Consider the following 24993-nt stretch of genomic DNA (forward strand, 5'->3'; position numbering starts at 1 on the left):
ATAGGAAAAATGGAAAACAAAACCTCCCTGATTCTTCTTCTCATACCCTGAAAATTGGCAAAAATGACAAAATATGGCAAGAATATTATCTCTCTGAAAGGACTATAGAAGGATAGGCACACTGATGTAGGTAGATAGATAGATAATGGGACTGTATCATGGTACAACCATTTTGAAAAGTAATTTGGAAGTATGTAGAAAAAAGACTAAAATATCTATGTCCTTTGAACCAAAGACTCCATTACAGGGCTTATACCTCCAAGGAAGCTACCAATAAGGGGGGGAGGAGGGAGGGAGTCCTTATATAGTCCAAAATATTTATAGCAACACTTTTTATGATAGCTAAGAAATGATAATAAAATCAATGCTCACCAATTGGGAAAAGACTAATCAAATCATGGATGGAATATTATTTTGCTGCAAGAAATACTATGCATAATATATACAGAGAAGATGGAAAGATCTATTTGAACTGATACAGAGTAAAGTAATCCGAGTCAAGGAAATAATATACATTAATTACAACAAAGTAAAAAGAAAGGATGACACACCAAAAAGTCAATATAAATATAACAAAATTATAAAAGTCAACTAAGTTTCAAATAAAGAGATATAAGATGATACCTTCAAATCCATCCCATAGTGAAGATGGAAGATTCATAGCTTTTACACATTGTACTGTTTTCAGACTTTCTCAATATATCAGTCAGTTATGGTGATTTTTTTTCCCTTTCTGGAAATAGTATTTGAGCCATATGGGATGGCTCAAAAGGAGATAATGGAAGGATACATGACATACTCTGGTGATGGAAGAAATGGAAAATATAATAAAAATGTATTGAAAAAAGAAATGAAAAATGATCATTTCATTTAAGTTGGATCTTTAAAAATTAGTACTTAAGCATAAGGAACAAAATGGATAAAGCAATTGGGGTATAATGTTTGAGCACATTATTTGGCTTAACAGAGGGTATCACTAATAGGCATGTAGAATATATGGGAAGAGGGAATAGTAAAAAATGAAAGCTAAAAATGTAGATTGGTGCAAGATTTTAGAGAGTCTTAAATAACAGCATTTGAACTTTATTTAGTAGTTAATGGAAAGCTACTAAAGATTTTTAAGGACATATGACCTGAGTGAAATATAATAATAAAATTACAGAATGTCAGAATTGTAAAGGGACCTCAAAAGTTATGTAATTTAACCAGAGCTTTTTTGTACATTATTTTCATGTTCTCTCTCTCCTGTCCCCTGTTTTCGCTCATATTTTGTGATTCCCTTGAGAGCAGAAACTATTTTTGTCTTTCTTTGTTTCCCCAACACTTGGCATAGTGTCACACAATAGACATTTAATAAATGCCATTTGGCTGGCTAACTGAACAGAAATCCCCCCTACCTATCTAAAAGTGATTATTTGGCCTTATTTTGAACACCTTTGTTGCTGAGGAAGTCACTCCCTGCCAGAACAACCCTTTAACTGAAGTCATTCTTAGGAAAGTTTTCCTCCCATTGGACCATTATTTTTCTCACAGTAATCTTTCTCACAGTAAGGTCCACTCACTGCCCCTAATCCTGTCCTGTATCTAAGCAGGAAAAGTACAATCCTTCCTCCATGTGACACTTTATTTCCTCAAAGACATGAATCATGAGTCCTCCTGCTTTCTGATTCTTCCAATCAGTCCTTATATGGCTACTCACATTTGTTTGTAGATAACAGTTACATAGGCTTTTATAGACATTGTCTCATTTGTTCCTGATAACAGCCTTTCCTTTTGGGGGAAGGGGTTATACCACCTCACTTACCCATCATCATCAGGGAATAGCCCTGTTTCATATTATTGCATTTAACATACAACCCCTTTAAGCAGAAAAGTGTTATTTTTATCACTTTTGATGAAAATTCATCAGATATCACATGCCTCCTATGTGAGGCATTGGAGAGAAACCTTTTCAAATATACCAGCTTCCCTGAAATCTTTGACAAACTATATGGAAATTTATTTTACTTTTACTTGATGATTCTGAGTCATTATTGTATTCTGCTATAATACAAGCATGATCTCAGGATTTTGACAGGAATAATGCTTTTTGCCTTTATGCTAAATAATCCTCTCAATTTTTAAGAAAATAGATTTTGTTGACATCTTTTGCTTTTTCATTGCCTACATTCCTCCTTTCTCCCTTTCCAGAGAAGTATCCTTTATAACTCAGAATTTTTCCTTTAGCTTTTTGTTTTCTTTCAAGTTGTTATGTGTATCTTCTTACTGAAATCATTATCCTTGAATCTAGCATTCTCCATATCATAGAAGCCCTCAGCAGCAACATCCATCTTCCTAACTTTCTCTCTCTTTGTGTCTCTCTTTCTCTCTGAATTGAGAAAATAAATAAATACCCACATTTATTAGAATTCAAGATAAAACAATATTATGATTATTATCTAACTATAGCATTTACTATACAATGTGCTAGGCATTTTATAGTTATCTCATTTGATCTCACAGCAAACAACCCTTGGAGATAGGTGCTATATTATCATTTTACAAATAAGGAATTGAGACAATCAGGGTTAAACAGTGACTTGTCTGAGTCACACATCTAGTAATCGTTTTAGGCTGCATTTGAACTCAGATCTTCCAGATTCCAAATCTAATGTTTGATCCACTATATCACCTAGCTACCTCCACTCTGAGAAAAAACTCTTGAGTTTCTTTTTTGCTTCCAACTTTTCAACTCTATTCTAGATGAGTTAAGTTTTTATTTATGTGTATATATTTATATTTAGGAAAATTAAAGTATTGTATTAACATACAAAATCCAGATCACAGATTTTCATTATCTGCCTCTAAAAGGAAACAAATCACAAATAAACTTAATATAAAAATGCTCGCCAGTATTATTTGCTTTATACAATAAATATGATCTGAATTATACATTGAATTGCATTTTAAAAGCACTTTTGAAGTTCACTTTAAAAAAAAAAGTTTCTTAAAGAACCATACCATAATGATACAATTTGTATACATTTGGATTTTCTTGGAGAGGGACACAATGGCATCAGGATTCTTTGTATTTGAAGGTCAGACAGCCAATGTTTACTAATAAGTAAGCTCTGTCTCATTTCTCCTCCTAAACATTTAATCCTTCTCCTGCTAAGCACTATAAAAGACACCTAGAAGAATAAGCTGTGGTCTTTTTTTCTTGCTCTCCTACATGTGTTTTATTAATCCTCTAAGATGCTGTGAGATAGGACAGGAATGGTGTTATTATTATCCCCCTTTCATAGAGGGGAAGATCCATTTAGATTTATAGACTGTCACAATTGAACAGGACTAGGGAGATCATCCCACCCATTCTTTCATTTTATAGAAGAGGAAAGTGAAGCTGAGAGAAGGGAGAGTAGACAAACAGCAGCTTCCAAGCTTTTGTTGTGTTGGTTTCTGATTCATAAACGTGTAATAGCCCCAGAGCTAACAACAGTGGGCCTTAGCAACTACAATTATAAAACCAAAGGCTTTTATGATCAGAGAATTATAGCCTTTAAGCTAGAAAGTTCCTTAGAGACTATATGATCCAACTACCCATTTTACACCCTAAAGAAGAAAAAAGGATATACTCAAGGTCAAACAGATTGCTAATCAGTAATGCTAGTAGACCTAGTAAACTAATAATGCTAATAGACTCTAAAGCCCAACACCTTCATTTTCTAGACAGTGAACCTGAGGCCTGTCTCATGGTTAAGTGACTTGCCTAAGATCTCACTGTGAAGTGGGAAAAGTTGGGATCACAATCCAAATTTCAACTCCCCTTTGGGCTTGAGAAAAGTGAAATAATAATTGTGACAACTCTACCTACTTAATTAAAGTACTTGGCTCTTAAAGTTTACAAATTAATAATGTCTTTTTTTTTTCTTTTTGCTTTTAACAGCATTGACAGGTCATCCCCTTTGATCAACAAAAGCCAAGCTAAAGGACCTGGTAATTACTTCATTCAATAACTGTTTCAGGTTGGGGATATTAGGGCAAAAAGAGGCTGAATTCAATTTCTAGAATGTTAGGCCATGTGCTGGGGATCACTAGCATTCCACTATAACAGAGAATAAGTTATAATAATGGTTACCCCCTGAATCCTATCTCTTGATCTCCAAGAACTGGCCAAGAGGGGAAAGAGCAAAGCCCAGGAATGAGTTTCAGAATCATAAATTAACTGAGGTGTCTCTAGAACTCAAGCCCATGAAATTATTAAATCTATGAATTATTATGAAGATTGGAAATTTGCAGGGGGGAAAAGTCAGAATAAGATTATTTGGAAATGCAATAGAACATATGACTAAAATCAAGAAACATATTCTCTCTAGGCTGTTGTCCTTTTCAAATGCAGAAAGTGACCCTGTTAATTGGGGTTAAAATAGATGAGATAGCATGTTTTAAGATTCTTTTTGGGCTTTCCCACAGCTGGAGAAATATCTGAAGTATCCAGTCTTACATCCAACACATCCTCGGGTTTGCAACCACCAGCACCCATGCCAAGGAAATCACAGATAGTAAGTACTAAAGTTTGTGTACAAGGCACCAAAGGGAATGGCTCCAGTAGACAGAGAGATGTTGAAAATTCAGGAAAGAGGGTGTAGAAACCCTTGGTGGAATATAGTCATTCAGGAAATTGCAGGTTATGAGATCAAGGATGTACAAATATAAAAATTAGCCTTAGCTAAAAGGATGGCCATCTTGCTCTCAGACTGACATTAAAAATAAAAAGGTAGGTCTAAAGGTTTAAAAAGATGGATGAAGAAAGTAAATTACTGTAGACTTCTCAGTGAAATAGAAGTTAAGGTCACGTAAAAGTGAGGAAGAGAGAAGTGAAGATAGATTATAAGGTCTGGAGCTGGAAGGGATTTTAGAATGCCAGCTAGACTAGTTTTCATTTTACCAGTAAGAGGCAAAGAAAGTAGACAGGAGTTTTCCAGAGTTAGGAAGTTGAAAAAAAATCCTATCAGGTATTCTCCAGAAGTGGGTGTTACAATTAAAATTCTTTGAAGTAATGGGAAGACTTTTATCAGCTAATGCAAAAAGAGCAAAACTAAAATATTGTATACATTATCAGCAATACAGTAATGATAATCAACTGTGAAAGACTTAAATATGTTGATCGATACAGTGATCCACAACAATTTCAAAGAACACATAAGAAAAATTCTAAACACTTCCAGAGAGAGAGAATCAACGAATTCTGAGTGTAGAATGAAGCATATTTTTTTTACTTTTTTTTCTTGCAACATGGCTAATATAGAAATATATTTTGTATGACTTCATATATATATATATAAAGGGTATCATATTTCTTGCCTTCTCACTGGGTGGAGAAGGAGGTTGAAGGAGGGAAAAAATAAGGAACTGAATTTTTTTTTTAATTGTTAAAAAAAATTTAAGCCAAGTTAACTCTCCAGCCTATATATATCCTTCTTATGGATGAGGAGAAAAGAGCAGAGCATAATATGCCAGAAAAAATACTAAACTAGACATTAAAGAACCTGAGTTCAGATTATGGGATTATTGTTTTGGAGCTAAAAGGGAACTCAGAAGCCATTGAATTTAATCCCCTTGTTTTACAGATGAGGAAACTGAGATGTAAGGATGTTGAGTGATTTGACTTAAGATCATAGAGATATTAAGCATTAGAAGTAGTATTTGAACCCAGGTCTTCTGACTCCAGAGCCCATGCTCTTATCCACTGAAGCATATAGCCTCCTATAATCCCATGGTCATCATTCTGCTTCTTACTGTTGGTGTTACTTATCTAGGCTTCATTATCTTCTAATGAAAGGAGGAGATTGAACTTGATGAGAGATGTCTAATGTGAGACCTGCAGGCTGCATGTGGCTTCCTAAGGACAGGCTAAACCAAATTAAAATAGAATTAGGAAATGTTTAACAAAATAAATAAAACATCAATAATACTACATTTTACATCAACATAGTTTTCCCCTATATTCTCCTTCATCCTTTCTTAGAAAGCTATCCCATATAACCAATAGTATTTTCTCTTTATTTTTGTTTGTTTGTTGAGATTATCAGAATTATGTCACAAAACTAGTTAAGTGTCTAAAGTCAAATTTGAATTTCAGGTCCTCTGGACTCTGGGGACAATGCCCTATTCAGCAAGCTACTTTGCTGCCCCAGTATTACATTTTAAAACTAAGTCAATATATAGTCTATAAGGATCCTCATGTACCTAGAAACCCTTTCTTCTATTTGAAGTTGACACCACTGAACTAGCTAAATTCTAAGATCCATTTCAACTCTGTGTAAGGAAAGAGAGAGAGGGCTACACCTTTATGTGAGAAAGACCGGAGGTCAGATCACAGCTCTGACACAGCATTTACATGATCACTTGGGGTACTACAACCTCTTTGAAGTTCAGTTTTCTCATGTGGATAATGAGAATATTAATAATCGTATCCTCTACCTCACGGATACAAACAAAAGTTTTAAAGTCACACCTTTAAGTATTATAAAAACACAAGTTGTCCCACCCTGTGAAAGATGAAGGAAACAAGAGAAGTAGAATAGACAGGATTTACTTAGATGCTTGGATGTTGGTATTAGAGAAGATGAGAAGGTCCAAAGTGACTCTGAAGTTTTGAGCCTGGCTAACCAGAAGAATAGTCATGCTATTATTACACGTAAGTTAATAGGAGGAAAAGGTTCATTCTTTCTGGACTCTCACTGGTTCATTCTCCCCAAATCCTGGTTGGTCTTTTAGCCAGGAAAAAAAATCTGTTGTGGTGGTGAGCTTGTGTAGCTCTATCCAAGTGATTTTTAAATATCCTAAAATTGTGTTATTTAGATCTGAAAAGGACTTGAGTGTTAAATTTAATTTTACCTCCTGTTTGAGAATGCTCGGATTCCTAGAATTTACTGCAGTGAATGCTTTGGGAAAAAACCAGAGTCTTTGAATGTACAAATGTATTTGTGATTGGTTTGTGGAAACGCTTAGGAAAAAAATATGATGGAATAGAATTCTGTTAATTTCAGCCTTTTGTACATATGCTCATTTCTGACTAAGAAGATAATTTAAAATCTTTTCATCACCATGAAGTACATTAAATGGAAAGTCAGAATACTTGTATTTGCTTTGAACTGGGGAGGCAAGGGCTGCTTTTCTGTCACATATTTTTGGAAAGTGATTTACTGAGTCTCCTACATGGCTTGGTATAGATAATATTGCACCTGCTTTAAGAACTGGACCTTCATTGGCTTGTCTCTCTCTTAGATAAATTAGTCCTCTTATTTTATAGATAATAACAGTTACCTAGCACTGATACTGTGCTTTAAGGTTCTCAAAACATTACCTCTGTATTACTTAGCCTCAGGGCTTTCATGAAAGCAAAATCCTAAGTTCTGGAATTTACAAGAAATTGGTACTGGAAGAGCTGATGCAAACAAAGACTTTATCATCATGTGATTTAACAAGGACCACATACTAATAATATCAAATAATATAAAGTTTACAGTTATCACAATCTGCTCCTTGATCCCAGTGACCACTCTACCAACAATACTTGACTAACAAGACATATATATTAACCAGAGTATATGTCTCCCATTTAAATACGGAACGTTGCCAAAGAAGCTTGATGGAAGTTACCCACAAAAATGTAGTAAGAATCTGTATCCAACTGAGAGCCCAGTGGTCCCACCCCAAAAACAGAATTCAGGAAAATAGAATCTTAACTTCGGAGAGGACTGGAGACAAGATCTTTTTAGAGGATTCTGATTGGGCCTTCCATTGTCCTCACCTTCCGGATCACTAGGATGAAAGTCTAATTCTCCCTTAATATCATTTCCCTCAGGAAATCAGAGCTAAGTTGCCAGAAGAAAAGGAGGAAAGGGTCAAAAATAGGATTGAGCCTTAACTCTAAATCTCCAGGTGGAGCTCATTCATAGCTGGAGGTCTGAGAATTGGCTGTTCTAGTCTTGAAAGTGAAGAAAGAGCGGAAACTAAAGACAAAATTACCCCCCTTTTAAAGCTAAGTCTTCCACTATAGGTGGGGATAAGGGGAGTCTAGAACCTCATGGATGGTATGAGGGGATTCTTCTGAATGGTTTCCCACAAAGATTCTTACTGAAGTGTAGGGGGTGTGGGGGAAGGGGAGACATAATTTTGTACAGCCTTTGAAGTAATCGGAAAATTAAAAGAGGCAAGAGTAGTCTAAACTTTCAGCAAAGTCACCACTGTTTGTTGCAAGCCAGTGTGGCTGACGAAGTCATTGTTAGGTGGCTAATAGTTCCATCATACTCAGCTAAATGGGAATTTTTTTAGAGTGCTAGGAGGACCTTTTGGAAGCATTTGGCTTAGGCAGGGAACCATCTCCAAGTACTGGTCACTGATGACAGGAGGCAAGGCAGAGGGAGCTGAGTTGGTCCCTTTGTTATCTAACTTGGTGGGAGTGGTGAATTCATGTATTATTCCACTGTTTTATGACTACTGTAGTGGGAGGTAGAATCAGGGTTGAGTAAGGGCAGGAAGTGACATTTAAGCCAGAAGAGTCCTGATTGTGAAGCTGACAGCCCCATAAAAATTTAGTTCTTGATAAAATTCTCCTCTAGGAAGATTATAGAACTTGAGAATCTGCTGCAGAGTACAAGTCAAGCTATTCTAAGATTCCGTAGACTTGAGAAAAAGCACAAATTCAGAGGTAGGAATTCTCATCCAGCCATTGCAGGAATTTATAGGGGCCTGTTCTGATGAGTTATATTACAAGACCTAATTATATTTTCCCTTCCCTCCTCACTCATCAAAAAGAAGGCAGAAAATATATAGCACTTGAATGTTCTAAAGGTATTCTAACTACTAGTGCCATTTAAAAAGTTTATGCGGGGGCAGCTAGGAGGCATAGTGGATAGAGCACCAACTATGAAGTCAAGAGGACTTGAGTTCAAATCTGACCTCAGACACTTAACACTGCCTAGCTGTGTGACCCTGGGCAAGTCACTTAAACCCAGTTGCCTCAGCAAAAAAAAAAAAGCCGTTGATGCCAGTCCTTTCCAGTTCCTCATTTACAGAGGCACCATGGACAGTGGTTCTGTTCACAGTGATATAAACTATAGAATGCAGACAACAGCCAATAACAGGAGAATCAGGAGGGAAAGGATCTCCAAGTAGAGGGAGAAAAGGGGACAACTATTTTGAGAAGAAAGTGTAGGATTGTTTCAGAGGTGCACACTCCTCATCCATGTCAGGCTTTGAGGGAATTAGCCAAGATGAGTTTGAGCTCTCCAGGTAAAAAATTCCAAAGGATTTTGTATTTTGGTTTCAGTTTAAATGCTTATACCTACAGAGGGAGAAGTTAATGTCAAAGTTCCTTTGATGGGCTATAATAATAATATGGGAGTGAGAGTTTTGTTCAGTCTTAAACCCTTTACTCAGTTGATCTTTTTCTCCCTTTATTGTTAGAGTCCCAAGCCACAATTGCAACCTTATGTCATCCGTATGACTTCTTCCTCCCTTATCCATTGATCCCTGATTACCAAAAGAGAGAAACAGAAATGCCCAGTTTCTATGTCTTACTCTCTGCTTTGCCTCTCAAGAGGAGGCAAAGACTAGATAATAGGGTAGTTTTTTGGTGTGGGGAGAGGGAGCATTCAGGTGACAAAGCACAGCAGGAACCAGTGTAGTCCACAGAGGGCTCCAGGAGCTTCTCAAGTATTTAAACATAATTCTTTCCTTTGAAAAGTCTGTTATGCTCTTCAAACAGTTCAACGGCTTGAGGGCAGTTCAGGAAATGAAACAGCTAGCAGATGTCCTTTTTGGACCTTCTTAACAATGAAGAGAGTGCCTTTGTCAATGTGGATGACAGTTGGGGGGACCGAAGGGAATCACAGTATTTTTCACGACATACTCAATAGTTGAAACCCAAGAGTCAGTGTAGAGCCAGACCTTTTTACCCCTTGTAAGTAGCAATATTCCAGGCAACTGCTTTCAGCTCTATTCTCTTGGATCTTACCTCAGCCAAGGTTCAAGCAGAATGAAAAGTGGTTGCTACCCTCCTCAGGTTAACTTGAGGCACTTCTATTTCAAAACTAGGCTAAAGAGGGCTATTGTAGATAAGGTCATCTCAAGGAACTCCTCATCAAGCAAAGAGGGTGCACAAGGACCAAGGGAAGAGGAAGATTTCCTTTAGTAATTTTTTGCATGGAACCTTTCTCTTTCTGTGTGTCCATAGACTCCAGGAGGCAAGAGAGTCAGAGATAAATACCTCAACAATAAAGTTTTTCCTGAGAACATTACTATGGTAACTAATCTCTGGGCTGCTGCTTATGGCTGCCTCTTGGAACAGAGCTCTGGCCAAACTTGCCAAACTTCCTAATAATAACATAATTAGGATATAGCCGGGCAGATATGTTAGTGAGGTATTGGGTACTTTTGAAGTCACTTTGATGCCTTCAAAGCAAGCAGCTTGCTCCAGATTAGGACTGGAATGTCTCTATCTCCAGGGATTCAGATGTAATATAAAACTTTAGCACATTGTGCAGGTGACTATATAGCCCAGTGTCTGATGTTATTCACAGTTATTTTGACACTCTCTGTCATAGGATCACTCATAATAATATCACCCATAGACATCTGCAAAGATCTCACCCTGAGGTCCTTCAAGTCCTAGTGTCTCAGTCCATTGGTAAAGGCAGGACTATTCAGATAGCCCACAGCAAGGTTGAATTGTAAACCTTCAAAAGTAAAAGCAAATGAAGACTGGCTTTCAGGGGAAATAGGAAAAGAAGAAAGCATGTTACATCCCTCATACCAGACCATTCCTAACAAGCATTCTTTATACTCTCAGCAAATTCTGTTAGGTAAAGGAGCCTTATTGGGAGGAAATAATCTGGTTAAGACACCTCATCTTCTGTGAGATACTATTCATTCTTCCTTGCCTTCTGGACCAGCAGATAATTGGGGGCAACAACAACACCTTCATGCAGTAAATCCTTAATTACCAGACAGAATTCCTCTGTTCCTTGCCAAAGTCTGAATTGAGGACTTAGCAACTTCCTTGGAAAAGGGAAATTGGAATAGTTTTTAGTGAGTGCACCCAACTGTTGGTGTAAGAGCGTTGGGTTTGTCCCAGGATTGGAAGCTGATGGTTCATGATATCTGTGCCAATGGAGTGGGAAGGGGGAGATGGTCACGAGTTATGATGACAACTTGTGTCTGGGGGACCCACTTCTAAATTCACTATGGTGAATTTGCCCACAATAATGTGGCCAAGTCCTTTCACTGGTCTGGATATTCCTTGATGAATGTCAGGATGCTTGAGAATAAAACTAGCTTGTGTTCTTTTCTATTAATAAGTGACCTGTGAATAGGAAAGGCCATGAAAGGATAGTTATCTCCTAGAGACCACCATGTTTCTGGGCCATTTTTCGTTCTAGGACCCGTTGGCTTTGACCTCACCAGAGTTTGGGGAGATATTTCCACATTTTTGGCTTCCTCTTAGCTGGCTTGCTCAGGGTCCTTTCCTATCCCTTTCTTGCTTATTATCTTGACAATTAATAGCAGTTCTCTCCTTTCACTCAAAATTTTCCCAAAATTATTTAGCTGCAAGTACCTAGCTCTCAGATATGCTAGAATTGCATAGAGCAGATATCCCTATGCCCTTCATATTGAAGGCTGACATTCTGGCTGCCTTCCCCTGGTTTTACTGACCTTTCCCTCCTGGGGTCCTTAACAGCCTGAGTCTTCTCCTGAATACATCCTAGTTGGAATATACCCAAGAGTCCTCTCCTTCTCCTGTGTATGTCCACCATGTCTAAGCAGTAGAGATAGCTTGCATGATGTCAGCTGCAGCCACAATCAGGAAAAAAGGTAGCATAAAACTTGTCAGGCTTCTTGTAGGGAGGGAACAAAGAGTGGGTGCTTTTAGCTAAGGTAGGAGGTTTGGGTCCTTCCTATCTTTTCTCTACTTGGATCCTACATCATGGCACTATCACTACCTCATTGCTAATGCCCACAGCAGGGAACATTCATCCTTGGGGATCTCCCAGGAGAAGAGGGATGAGCACTTCTCCAGGCCAGGATTGTCCATAAGCACTGGCCCCTTTGCATCAGTTTTGCTGAAATCTGCATATTCCAGGGATTTTTCTAGGAGCACCAAGACTGGGCACAGTTCAGAGGAGACTGGATAACCAGTAGAATAATTTCTCAGGCTTCTGCAGTAGTTTTGTGATCAGAGCCTTGAGAGCAGGACAGATTAGTGACCTAACTTGCTCTGATGTTCAGAAGAACTTTAAGTACCTGCCTTGGTGACTGCTCTAAGTGTTACCAAGAGGACTTGAGGTGGACCCTGGGAGGGGGCAGTACCATCCCCAGGTCAGTTCTAGACTGACTATCTCCTCGAGGCAGAGGAATCTTGAAAGGGTTGGAACCCTCCCCTTTTGGCCTCGCTTATCTTGGTTTCGGGTGGCTTCTGAGAAAGTCCAGCAAAGATCTTTAGGGGATATACAAGCCTTTAATAGCAAGGCAATTTGTGCAGGCATCTTGGGAGAAAATAGCACGAGATTCTTTACCTTATTTCTTAAGAGGATACCTGGCAGGCTTATGCTGTGGAACAAAGAGTCAGAAACCTGAGCTAGGTTCTTTTTTTATAGGGGAAACAATAACAAAAGTGGCATAAATTCTTATTTTCATTTGAATCATTGGTCCTTCCTTTTTTATTCTTCAACTTGGGTATAATGCAAGCCACTTTCTAACCCAGAATAGTACTTTGACCCCAGGCATCAGACAACTCAGAAGGAATCTGCTTTTTTGGCAATATTCAAAACCACATTATTCAGAAAGGAAATATTCCCTTAGGTACAGCACTCCTAATATTATATCCAACAGAGGCTTTCAAGATACTATTTGTTAACTAGTTTTTAATTCCCTCTCATATGCTCGACCCCAAATCAGTATTTCCATTTCCCATTTTCCAGAAATCTCTTACTTTGGTTGCCAGTTGCTCTTTTAGTCTCTTGGCTTGGGTTAAAGCAAAATCCTGGGTTTGGGAATTTACAGGAAATTAGTACTTGGAAAACTGATGTTAATAAGTTTTTATTATGTGGTGCAGGAGGCAGACAACAACAACAAAAATAGATAAGTAGCAAGTGGGCAAAAAAACATATACATATGTGTGTATAAACAAAACACATTCTGTGGCAATATAGACAGAGGTTTTTTCCCATAGATGCAAAGAACTAACCTAGCATGAGGGGATATGCAGGGAGAGAACATGGTTCCAAGATGAGATTTAGGTAGCAAAATTTCATGCCTTCCCAATGGATGTGGGTGAGAACAGGTAACAAATGCCAAGTATAGCAGGGGACATTCCTGGTCAGACCCAAATGTGATAGAAAAGTTTTTGAATTCACTTCTCAGTACCAGTCTTAGGTGAGGTTTTGGGTAGGGGGAATTTATTGGGACCAGACACTGGGAGAGCTTAAGGTAACTGTCAAAAACAGGAGGAAGAGAATGACTAAGAAATCACTGCAGCTGAGAAAGAATTTTGTCCAGTCAGAAGCAGTATTACATGCTTGATTTCAGGATCCCATAGGTCAGAACAATGGAAAAGTACAAACTTTGTCTGTCTTTGTATGTTTTAGGGGCATTTGAACCACTTTAGGGCAGCTAGGTGTTCATGAGTAGAGCACCACACTTAAAATCAAGAAAACTTCTTTATGTTAGTCCTTCTCTGGCCTCTTACACTTACCAGCTTTGTAACTTAACCCTCTTTGCCTCGGTTTCCTCATATCTAAAATAATTTGAAAAGGAAATGGCAAATTCCTCCAGGATTTCCAGCAAGAAAACTCCAAACCGGGTCTAACTGAAATGACCAACAACAAAAAGGACCACTTAGATCAGGTGGCTTTGTATTGGAATCCTCTCATTATAACATCAAATAATATAGTTGATACTAATCATTCCCCTTCAGCCTTGAGACATAAGTACTATTATTCTTATTTTACAGAAAGGATAATTGAAACAGGATTTGAGCTTAAAGCTTTTTTATTCTCTATGCTACTTAGCTACTTAGGTGCAATCAATGAACATATATTTATTTGGCACCTTCTATGTACAAAGCTCCCAATAGAAACTATGAATGTAAATATGAAAGAAAAAATTTTAACTGTTTGACCTTAAGGAGCTTATATTTTATGAAGGGTGAAAGGGAGGTGGTTAGAGGTAGAGAAGAAAATTATACACGTGCGCAAATATATTACAAAGGAGAGTGTAGTAGGAAGAAAAGGAGCATTCACTTAAACCTTCAGATTTTTGTTCTTGCAAAAGAAAGGATCTGTATATGAAAACACTTAATACTGGAAGTGATGCTAAAGTAGTAAGATATCTTTCTCATTCTTCTCATGTGGATGAAAGAGTTTGACTACTGAATGACTGTGACCCTATTATTATAAGAAGAAAATAATAGCTAGATACCACCCCCCTGCTAGCTTTAGGCAAGTCTTAATTTTTCTCAGCTGCTGATGAGGTGATGTCTGAGATTTCTTTTCACATCCAAAATCTGTGAAGTAAAGCCTATGAAGGTTAATATTTCCTACTGCTAACCTGAAATGACAAATATTAGCAAAGAATTGGAAATTGAGGGGATGACCAAAATTGGGGACTGAACAAGTTGTGGTATATAATTGTGATGGAATACTATTGTGCTATAAAAAATTAAGAAGGGGATGGTTTCAGAAAAACCTGGAAAGATCTGTATGAACTGATGCAAAGCAAAGTGAGCAGAACCAAAAGAATATTTTACACAGTAACAGCAATATTGTAATAAAGATCAATCGTGAAAGACTCAGCTACTCTGATCAACACAATGTTCCATAATAATTCCAAAGGACTGATGAAGAAAAATGCTATCCTCCTCCAGAAAGAGAACTGATGAGCTCTGAATGCAGATTATAGCATATTTTTTGCCTTTACTTTTCTTTCTTTTCACACTATAGAAATGTTTTACCCATATATATAGTGAATATCATATTGCTTGTTTTCTCAGTAGCTAGGGTTGGGGAGAAGGAAGGGACTACAGAGAATTTGGAACTCAAAATTTAAAAATGAATGGTTAAAAAAAAAATTCTTATTTGAAAGAAGGAAAAAAATGAGGAGTCCAGTGAAGCAAGGGAAGAATTGCATCAATAGATCCTGAGTGAAGTTAAACAATCAGGAAACTGATATAAACTATAAGAACGCTAAAACAAATTCAAAACAAAGCTGTACTCTGAGGAAATGGGTTGCTTTTGGTTGCAGTTGTTTGTTTTTCTTTCTTTAAAGGAGCATTTTTGATACTCCTTTAAAGTTTTAAAAACTTAAGTATTTTTTTAACTCCCCTGGTATGTGGATATGTAAAAAGGAGATATCCAGAAAACTGCACTAAAAGGTGAATTGTTCCCATTTTCCATCCTAAATCACCATTTAGCAGTCACCATTAACTGCCTCTATCATAATGACTTGTTGAATTTTTATTCTTCTTTAAATATTCCAGACGAAGACAAAACCCAAAAGAGTAAAAGCTCTCTACAATTGTGTAGCTGATAACCCTGATGAACTAACATTTTCAGAGGGAGATATGATCATTGTGGATGGTGAGGAAGACCAAGAGTGGTGGGTAAGTATGGGGTGGAGAAGTTGTTGGGGGAGAGTTGAATTTAATATCCTACAGTCCCTGGGCTTTGGTATACTGACCCATTGATTGTTCCTCCCCTTCCTTGCTTTTCTTTTATAAGCCAGAAAGGTCTGTTAATAAGACTGAATCAGTTTAGTTTCATCTCCCTCCTCCTTTGTCCACTGTGTGGGATTAATCTGTCAAATGAATGAATGTCCCAACCTTGGCAGTTAATGCTTCCTTGAAACACAAAGGCCCTGATGTGTCCCTTCTGGCCCTTATTAACTACTTCAAGAGCCTACTCAATTTAATCTACACTTGAGCTTTCTTTTTCCTTGATTGATCTATGGTGATTCTTCCCCTTGACACTAAATTAAAAAGCAGACCAACTCACAAGAATTGTATGTGCTAGGGATTACCAGTTACTGGGAGATTTTTCTCCCATCTTGAGTGCACCATTGCACACTTGACAGAAACATAAGTCTAGGTCCCTAAAGACCTTAAGGCTTTCACCCTTAATTCTTCTGTCCTTAGAGACTCTTAAGTATGGACTTGACCTGGCAGTACATGCTTTTTATCTAAAGTGCTCCCTTTTCATAGCTGTCTTGCCATGTTAGGGTAATGGTAATCATAATAAATGTTACCCATTGACTGATGCTTTGAGCTTTGCAAAGTGCTTTTTTCTTGAAGCACCCCTGTGAAATAAGTAGCCCAAATATACTCATCTTTATTTTTCAGATGAGAAAGTTAAATCTTGGGGAAGTCAAATGCCTTGCTCCAGGATCATAGGGCTAGTAAATGTCTTACCTGTCACATTCTAATAGAATCATAGCATTTAGAGCCAAAAAAAAGATCTCCAAGACCATTTCTTGCAGTTCCTGACCTTACAATTCTTCAGAGAGTCCATGGCCTTGGAGGGGACAAAAAAGATCACATCTTTTATTTTCACTAATCTCTAGCAGAAATTTAGTATTTCATTCAATTATTTAAAAGTTTTTTCTAAAAAGAAAGGGTACATAGGTCAGTGGAGTTCATAGTACCAAAAAAAAAAAAAAAAATTAGGAAGCCCCTTATTTTATATAGAGGTGGGAAAAAAAGGCCCAGAAAAGATAAATGTTTTTCCAGCCAACTCATATACTCTAACTCTGTGATCTTGCTGATTTGGAAATTCTCTGCAGTGTCACAGGAGATAATCCATCCATGAAACCCTTGTCCATGTTCATCTCCTAGTTAAAATTTTCCTATAAAAAAAAGTTTGCTACAGGGATTCTGTTTACTGTAATGCAGTCCTACCTTGGTCTTTCTTAATGATAATGTAAGGATATCATCAGTAGAGCACTCTGACTGTCCACTTGTCATTCATTCTTCACGCTTGCTTCATGATCAACCTATTTTTCTTCTTATTGTACATTTCTTTGATGACAAATTTTATTTATTTTATTTTTTATTATATCTTTTTTATTTATAAAACATATACATGTGAAATTTTTTCAACACTGACCCTTACAAAACCTTCCGTTCCAAATTTTCCCCTCCTTCCCCCCATCCACGCTCCTAGATGACAAGTAGTCTAATACATGTTAAATATGTTAAATTAGATGTTAAATCCAATATATGTATACATTTATCTTACTGCACAAGAAAAATCGGATGTAGAAAGAAAGAAGGAAAACAAAAATGCAAGCAAACCATAACAAAAAGGTGAAAATGCTATGTTGTCTTCCACACTCAGTTCCCATAGTCCTCTCTCTGGGTATAGATGGTTCTCTTCATTACTGGACAGTTGGAACTGGTTTGAATCATCTCATTGTTAAAGAGAGACACATCCATCAGAATTGATCATCATATAGTCTTCTTGTTGCTGTGTATAATGATCTCCTGGTTCTGCTCATTTCACTTAGTATCAGTACATATAAGTTTCCCCAGGTCTTTCTGAAATCATCCTGTTGGTCATTTCTTCCTGAACAATAATATTCATATACCACAATTTATTCAGCCATTCTCCAGTTGATGGGCATCCATTCATTTTCCAGTTTCTGGCCACTACAAACAGGGCTGCCACAAACATTTTGACACATACAGGTCCCTTTCCCTTCTTTAGTATTTCTTTGGGGTATGAGCCCAGTAGAAACACTGCTGGATCAAAGGGTATGCACAGTTTGATAACTTTTTGAGCATGGTTCCAAATTGCTCTCTAGAATGGTTGGATGTATTCACAGTTCCACCAACAATGTATCAGTGGATGACAAATTTTATTCTGGTTATTCTTCAGTTTCTTCTTGCTTAGGTAACACACTTAGCTCTCACATACCTTTTCCTCCTGTGTGATAATAATTTTTCAATTCAAACTCCAGAATATTGCAGAGCCCCTGGAAGAGATTTATAACTACTCAACAGTTTGCCCTGACTACCCACACAGGAAACCCAGGTGGATAATAGTTGTCTATTGCATAGGCTGGCTTATTAATTTGGAAGGACAATTTATAGAGAATGTCCAACAAGTATGTATATCTGGAATAGAAATTACAAAAGTAAGAATTGTCCTAAAGTTGAAAGGAAGAAGAAAGGTAAACTGGATAACTGGATTCCTTTCAGGAAATTCTTTAATAACTCCTTAGATTTTCTCAAAAAAAAAGGGGGGGGGGATCAAAATTTATATCCTTCAACCTAAAACACTATTACTAGGCATGGATATCAAAAGATATTTTTTTAAAAAAGGAAAATGATCTATATATACAAAAAATACTCATAACAGCTCTATTCTCAGGACAAAAAATAATTGGAAATTGGGGGATGCCCATCAATTGGGGAATGGTTTAATAAAGTGTGGTATCTGTTTGATGTAATATTATTGTTCTATGGGAAATGATGAGCAGGATGATCTTAGGGAAAAAAACTCAGAAGTCTTCTATGAACTCAAGCCAAGTAAAATGTACTGTATACAAAGTAATAGCGATGTTCTGGGATGACCAGCTCTAAGTGACTTTGCTATTCTCAGCAGTACCATGATCCACAACTATTCTGAAGGACTATGATGAAAATCCTATCCAAACCAGAGAAGAAATTGTGTCTGAATGCAGATTGAAGCACACTCTTGAGTGCGCTCACTTTCTCATGCACTCACACTCTCTCTCTCTCTCTCTCTCTCTCTCTCTCTCTCTCTCAAGAGCTTATTTTCATTAGGATTTATGTTTTCTTTCATAACTATTTTTGTGGAAATGTTTTGCATAATTTCACACATGGTTACTTAATTGTGGATGGGGATAAGGGAGAGAGCCTAGAACTCAAAAATTTTAAAAATAAATCTAAAATAATTGTTTTAAATATAATTAGATGGGGCAGCTAGATGGTGCAGTGGATAGAGTGCTGGCCCTGAAGTCAGGAGGACCTGAGTTCAAATCTGGCCTCGGACACTTAACATCTCCTAGCTGTATGACCCTGGGCAAGTTACTTAACCCCAATTACCTCAGGGGGGAAAATGTAACTAGGGGAATATATTAAATGAATAAATCAAAAAAAGGAAAAAAAGTCAATCTTTTAACACCAACATTCTCTTTAAGAAATTCTTTAATAATTCCCCAGATTTTCTCAGAAAAAAGGGGTCAAACTTTTAGCTCCAACATTTTACCAGATGTTATGTGGCAGCAAAACATGGACTAAAACAACCTCTGAAGGATTGAAAGTAAATATCCCTAGTCAACTATAGCAATCTAGTGTTTGACAAACCCAAAGCCCCTAACTTCTGGGAAAAGAATTCATTATTTGATAAAAACTGCTGGGATAATTGGAAATTAGTATGGCAGAAATTAGGCATGGACCCACACTTAACACCATATACCAAGATAAGATCAAAATGGGTCCATGACCTAGGCATAAAGAACGAGATTATAAATAAATTAGAGGAACATAGGATAGTTTATCTCTCAGACTTGTGGAGGAGAAAGAAATTTGTGACCAAAGATGAACTAGAGACCATTACTGATCACAAAATAGAAAATTTTGATTACATCAAATTAAAAAGCCTTTATACAAACAAAACTAATGCAAACAAGATTAGAAGGGAAGCAACAAACTGGGAAAACATCTTCACAGTTAAAGGTTCTGATAAAGGCCTCATTTCCAAGATATATAGAGAACTGACTCAAATTTATAAGAAATCAAGCCATTCTCCAATTGATAAATGGTCAAAGGATATGAACAATTTTCAGAGGGTGAAATTGAAACTATTACCACTCATATGAAAGAGTGTTCCAAATCATTATTGATCAGAGAAATGCAAATTAAGACAACTCTGAGATACCACTGCACACCTGTCAGATTGGCTAAGATGACAGGAAAAAATAATGATGAATGTTGGAGGGGATGCGGGAAAACTGGGACACTAATACATTGTTGGCGGAGTTGTGAACGAATCCAACCATTCTGGAGAGCAATCTGGAATTATGCCCAAAAAATTATCAAACTGTGCATACCCTTTGATCCAGCAGTGTTTCTATTGGGCTTATATCCCAAAGAAATACTAAAGAAGGGAAAGGGACCTGTATGTGCCAAAATGTTTGTAGTAGCCCTGTTTGTAGTGGCTAGAAACTGGAAAATGAATGGATGCCCATCAATTGGAGAATGGCTGGGTAAATTGTGGTATATGAATGTTATGGAATATTATTGTTCTGTAAGAAATGACCAGCAGGATGAATACAGAGAGGACTGGTGAGACTTACATGAACTGATGCTAAGTGAAATGAGCAGAATCAGGAGATCATTATACACTTCGACAACGATATTGTATGAGGACATATTTTGATGGAAGTGGATTTCTTTGACAAAGAGACCTGAGTTTCAATTGATAAATGACGGACAAAAGCAGCTACACCCAAAGAAAGAACACTGGGAAACGAATGTGAACTATCTGCATTTTTGTTTTTCTTCCCGGGTTATTTATACCTTCTGAATCCAATTCTCCCTATGCAACAAGAGAACTGTTCGGTTCTGCAAACATATATTGTATCTAGGATATACTGCAACATATCCAACATATAAAGGACTGCTTGCCATCTAGGGGAGAGGGTGGAGGGAGGGAGGGGAAAAAAAATCGGAAAAGAAACGAGTGCAAGGGATAATGTTGTCAATATAAAGTAATCATTAAATAAAAAAATAAAAATAAAAATAAAAAAATAACTCCCTAAAATACAAAAAAAAAAAAAAAAAAAAGTAAATATCCCATAGAGAAGTACTGGCTAATTATAGCTTGTTTTATTTCTTATTCCATTTTTTTCCCATCCATGGAAGTCATCTATAGTGTGGGTAGTAGTTACACATTGAACTTATCAAATATTTAGAACTAAAAAGACATTAAAGTCTTTATTTAGTCTTCGCCCTTAAATTTTATACACTGTAAAGTGTTTGGCCTAAAATCACACTGAGCAGATAAATGCCAAAGCTGGATTGTACCTAAATCCTTTCATCTCAACATCTGTACTTGAGCTGTACTTCATTTCCACTCTTGGACCTGAGTAGTGATAGTTATTTTTAAGTAAATAAATTGGTAATATTTTGATATTCAGAGGGCAGTAAATGGAACTTCCATATATTATCAGCTCTTTCTTGGCCTATGTACTTTGTGAATACTACATTCTCTTAAAACTGTTATAAGAAAAGAGCTTTGCAAACCATATGTGCTAGAGATATGTCAGTGATTTAATACAGATGGGAATAAAGTGAGAAGTTTGGTAAAAATATAGGTTTAGTTGTCATCTGTGTGATTATTTTTTGAAAAAGCAAAAACTTATAGCCAATATCTAGAAAGTCCCTGCCAGCTCAATCCATATAAACCTGCCTCACTTCTATTTCCATAAAAAGCCACTGAGATCTTGACTTCAACCTGAATTGGAGGTAGTAAAAAATACAAGATCCAAGATTTGGCCTTGTGTTTACCTCCCATTTTCCAGAGAGAGAAAAAGAGAGTGGGATTGAGTCTACTGTGTAGATATGAATCTTATTCCCCGTCATTATGAATATGAGTTGTATCTCAATAGCCCACATCATCCAGTTATTTAGAGTTAGAGTGTGATGACTTAGTGAATTTTGCCAGGTTCTCATTTCTGGTACCAGATCCCAGAACAAATAAATATTTGCTTTAACCACTTTGATATTCTCCTAACATAGAATTGTTTTAAATTTTCATTTCAGATTGGCCACATTGATGGAGATCCTAGTCGCAAAGGAGCTTTTCCTGTATCATTTGTGCACTTTATTGCTGATTGAATTTTTGCTACTGAACAAAAAATAGGAAGAAATTTCTCATTTTCATCTTATAAAAGTCAACATTTATGTTCCAGTTTCACTATTGGTTCCAAATTCAAGCCAGAAAACCAGTATCTTGAGTTATATTGTATTATAATCAACCTTCTCCAATGCCATTGTTCTGGTTTCAAACCTTGGACACAATTTTTATATGCAAATGATTTTTAAGAAAGTTTTGTTTTCTTCATGAAAGTTATTAATATACTTTATGAAACATACATTTTTACATTTTTATTTTTAAAGGTGAACTGAAAAAAAATTAATTTTAATATCTCTGAACCCAAACCAGCAGAATTCAGTCTACCAGCTTAACATAAAAGATATTTATTTTGAAACATGAGATTTAGAAACAAATTCTTCTTGACTTTTTGGGAATTGTAACTTTTCATGTGCTTATAAGTAAGGTCATCTTTAATGACAGAAGCAGTAAGAGCATTCACTATTGCTCCAAATGCTTTATAACCCAGCCCTCCTAAACTAAGGTCATTCCAGACAGAAAGAAGGTCCTGAGTTCACCTTTAAAGGATATTTATTCCTTTGAAATCCACCATATACACACATTTAAAAAAAACTTGGAAATTTCTGCATTACCTGTTTGTTTCTAATTTGTGAGGTTGAGAATCTCTATATCATTATATGCTGCATGTGTGTATAACCTGTTTTGGAAGTCCTTTACGTAATGTTGATCCTCAACAATTGTATTCACAAGACTACTGATGGTTACTTCAAATTCATGGCAATATTATCAGTTAATTCAACTCTAGGAGGTTATAAAAACTGCATTTCCTGAATTTGGTTTTAAACTAAGGATGATGGATTGCAAAGCAGTTCTTAAAACCAGTTATATGCTTTAGATGTTTTAGAATTTGCCTTCTTGAACTTATTTAATCACCCAGTAACACCTGTACACACAAGTAGAGTATTGTGGTGGACCATACTATATTTATCCTGAGTCACAGGGGCATTTCCTGAAAAACTCACTATTACATCTTAATTACTGTTTCCTGTTAAGTGTACCACTGCCTTTCCTTCCAAACACAACAAAGCGCTTGTTTCCTAACTCAGCTATGAGTATATGTGTATTTATATAATAAATATACCAGTTAAAAACAATAGTTAACAATGTCTTAAAAATAATTCTGTTCATTTGTCTGTGAACAAATGCCTAGCAAATGTCCATAGGTCCCAGTGGATGGATGTAACAGTATATAACATTGCAATTCTCACATGCATTTGAATATTGAATCTATTATACCTTTTTTGAACTTAATGCTACCAAAAAATTAGGTAATAAAGATTAGCATATATTGAGAAAAGCCTAATTAAAACTTAATTACATGACCTTGACTATTATTAGTATATATGAGTTCCATAATATTAATACCTGAATTTTGAAGCTTTCAGGTAAATTCAGAAGAAAGTGGCCAATTGTTCATTGTTAATAATCAAGCAAATATAGACTTGGGAGCTTCAAACTAATGCTAGGACAAAGTTATTAATGATTTAATTTTTTTTAATGGTACACTTGATTGTGATAGCCTGTCTTTATCATGTGAAAAGCTTGCGTGTATACCTTCTTAATGTATTAACTCATTTCAGAAGCCACTGAGAAAGTGAAAAAGGAAAAAAAAAAAAAAAAAGGAATGTATTAAACATTTGTTTTGTTGAATTTTGAAGTAGATTTCTTTGTACTTTTCAAAATTCCCAGTAAAAAAAAAAGTTTAAATCTATAATTCTAGATTTAGTTTAGCACTACAATTATGTTTATTAATTGATGATTTCCATTTTGCTTTTGGAAACATTTTAATTTCCTGATAAGATACAAGTAAATAACTCTGTTTTGCACAGTTCACTTCTCCTGTCTATTTTAACACAGATTCTCCTAGCATATGAAACTTGCAGTCGGCCTTTGGATGATTTGGTGTCAGTTGTGAAGTAAAATCAAATTTACTTCAGTCTTTGGATCCTGATCCCAGACACTACTCAGGTTCAGTGGTACATGTTTGGGATACATGTGGGCATTTTTTAAAAGTTCCAATTTGGTGGTGCTATTGTGCAGGTAACTAATATTATTCTTCTTGCCAGAGCAGAAATACATTTGCCCACTAACATCCTTTGAGATACCTGCTCCTTTTTGCAGCAAAAAAGGCAGGCAGAAATAAATCTGAATGCATTGTAGATATCTATTTATATTTAAGGTTTACTTTTCATAAATTTCAGCTGCAAGATTCTGACATTTTGCATTTGCCATTCTTCAAAGCAAACTTCAAGGGATGATGATTGAAATTTTATGCACAGTCTATTTGGTTGCTGTGTTAACTATTTCAAAAGAGTGGGTGACACTAAATCTGCAGCGTAGAATGCTATTTGAGATGTATAATATTCAATTCATTCATTTGATTATTTTGGTGTAGTTGCAGAGCAACTGTATATATTGTATAACCTAAATCAATTCTTATTTTCAATGTCCCGAATGCAGTGATTTATAATTAGAGCATGTTTCAGAAGTTTACTCTTGTTAACCAGTCATTTGGCTGGAAAAAAATAAAATACTTTTAAACTGACTTATTTTTCTTAAATGTACTCCTGTGTGTAACCTTTATTATTGGGTATGTTGAAAAGAGAACTTAGTATTGTGCAATGCTATCAACAGTCACCTTTGGTAAGGAGCCTAAACTGGATAAAATCAAAAGTCCTTTTTAAAAAAAAAAATTATCTTATTTTCAAAATATATGAAATGATAATTTTCAACATTTATCCTTGCAAAATCTTATGTTCCAAATTTTTCTCCCTCCTTTCTCTCACCCTTCCCCTAACAGCAAGTAATCCAATATATGTTAAAACATGTGCAATTCTTCTATTCATATTTCTATAAATGTGCTGCACAAGAAAAATTAGAACAAAAAGAAAAAAGGAAACAACACAAAAGGCGAAAATGCTATGTTGTGAACCACACTCAGTTCCCACAGTCCTCTCTCTGGATGTTATGTCCTCTTCCTTACTGAACAATTGGAACTGGTTTGAATCATCATCTTGTTGTCATGTAGAATGAT

General features: G+C 36.3%; 1 protein-coding gene across 4 annotated transcripts in view; it reads left to right on the top strand.

Moving 5' to 3' along the window:
• ASAP2 (ArfGAP with SH3 domain, ankyrin repeat and PH domain 2) overlaps nucleotides 1–24504 on the top strand; it is a 260499-nt gene extending 235995 nt beyond the window's left edge. For all 4 annotated transcript variants that reach the window (XM_051976086.1, XM_051976083.1, XM_051976084.1 and 1 more), the window contains 4 exons: nucleotides 3926–3975; nucleotides 4453–4541; nucleotides 15521–15643; nucleotides 21827–24504. In XM_051976086.1, coding sequence (XP_051832046.1) covers nucleotides 3926–3975; nucleotides 4453–4541; nucleotides 15521–15643; nucleotides 21827–21901 — 337 coding nt within the window. In that variant the 3' untranslated portion in view covers nucleotides 21902–24504. The remainder of the gene's footprint in view (nucleotides 1–3925; nucleotides 3976–4452; nucleotides 4542–15520; nucleotides 15644–21826) is intronic.
• The last annotated feature ends 489 nt before the right edge of the window (nucleotides 24505–24993 follow it).

Source organism: Antechinus flavipes, chromosome 2, assembly GCF_016432865.1.
Source record: "Antechinus flavipes isolate AdamAnt ecotype Samford, QLD, Australia chromosome 2, AdamAnt_v2, whole genome shotgun sequence".
Classification (NCBI taxonomy): Eukaryota; Metazoa; Chordata; class Mammalia; order Dasyuromorphia; family Dasyuridae; genus Antechinus; species Antechinus flavipes.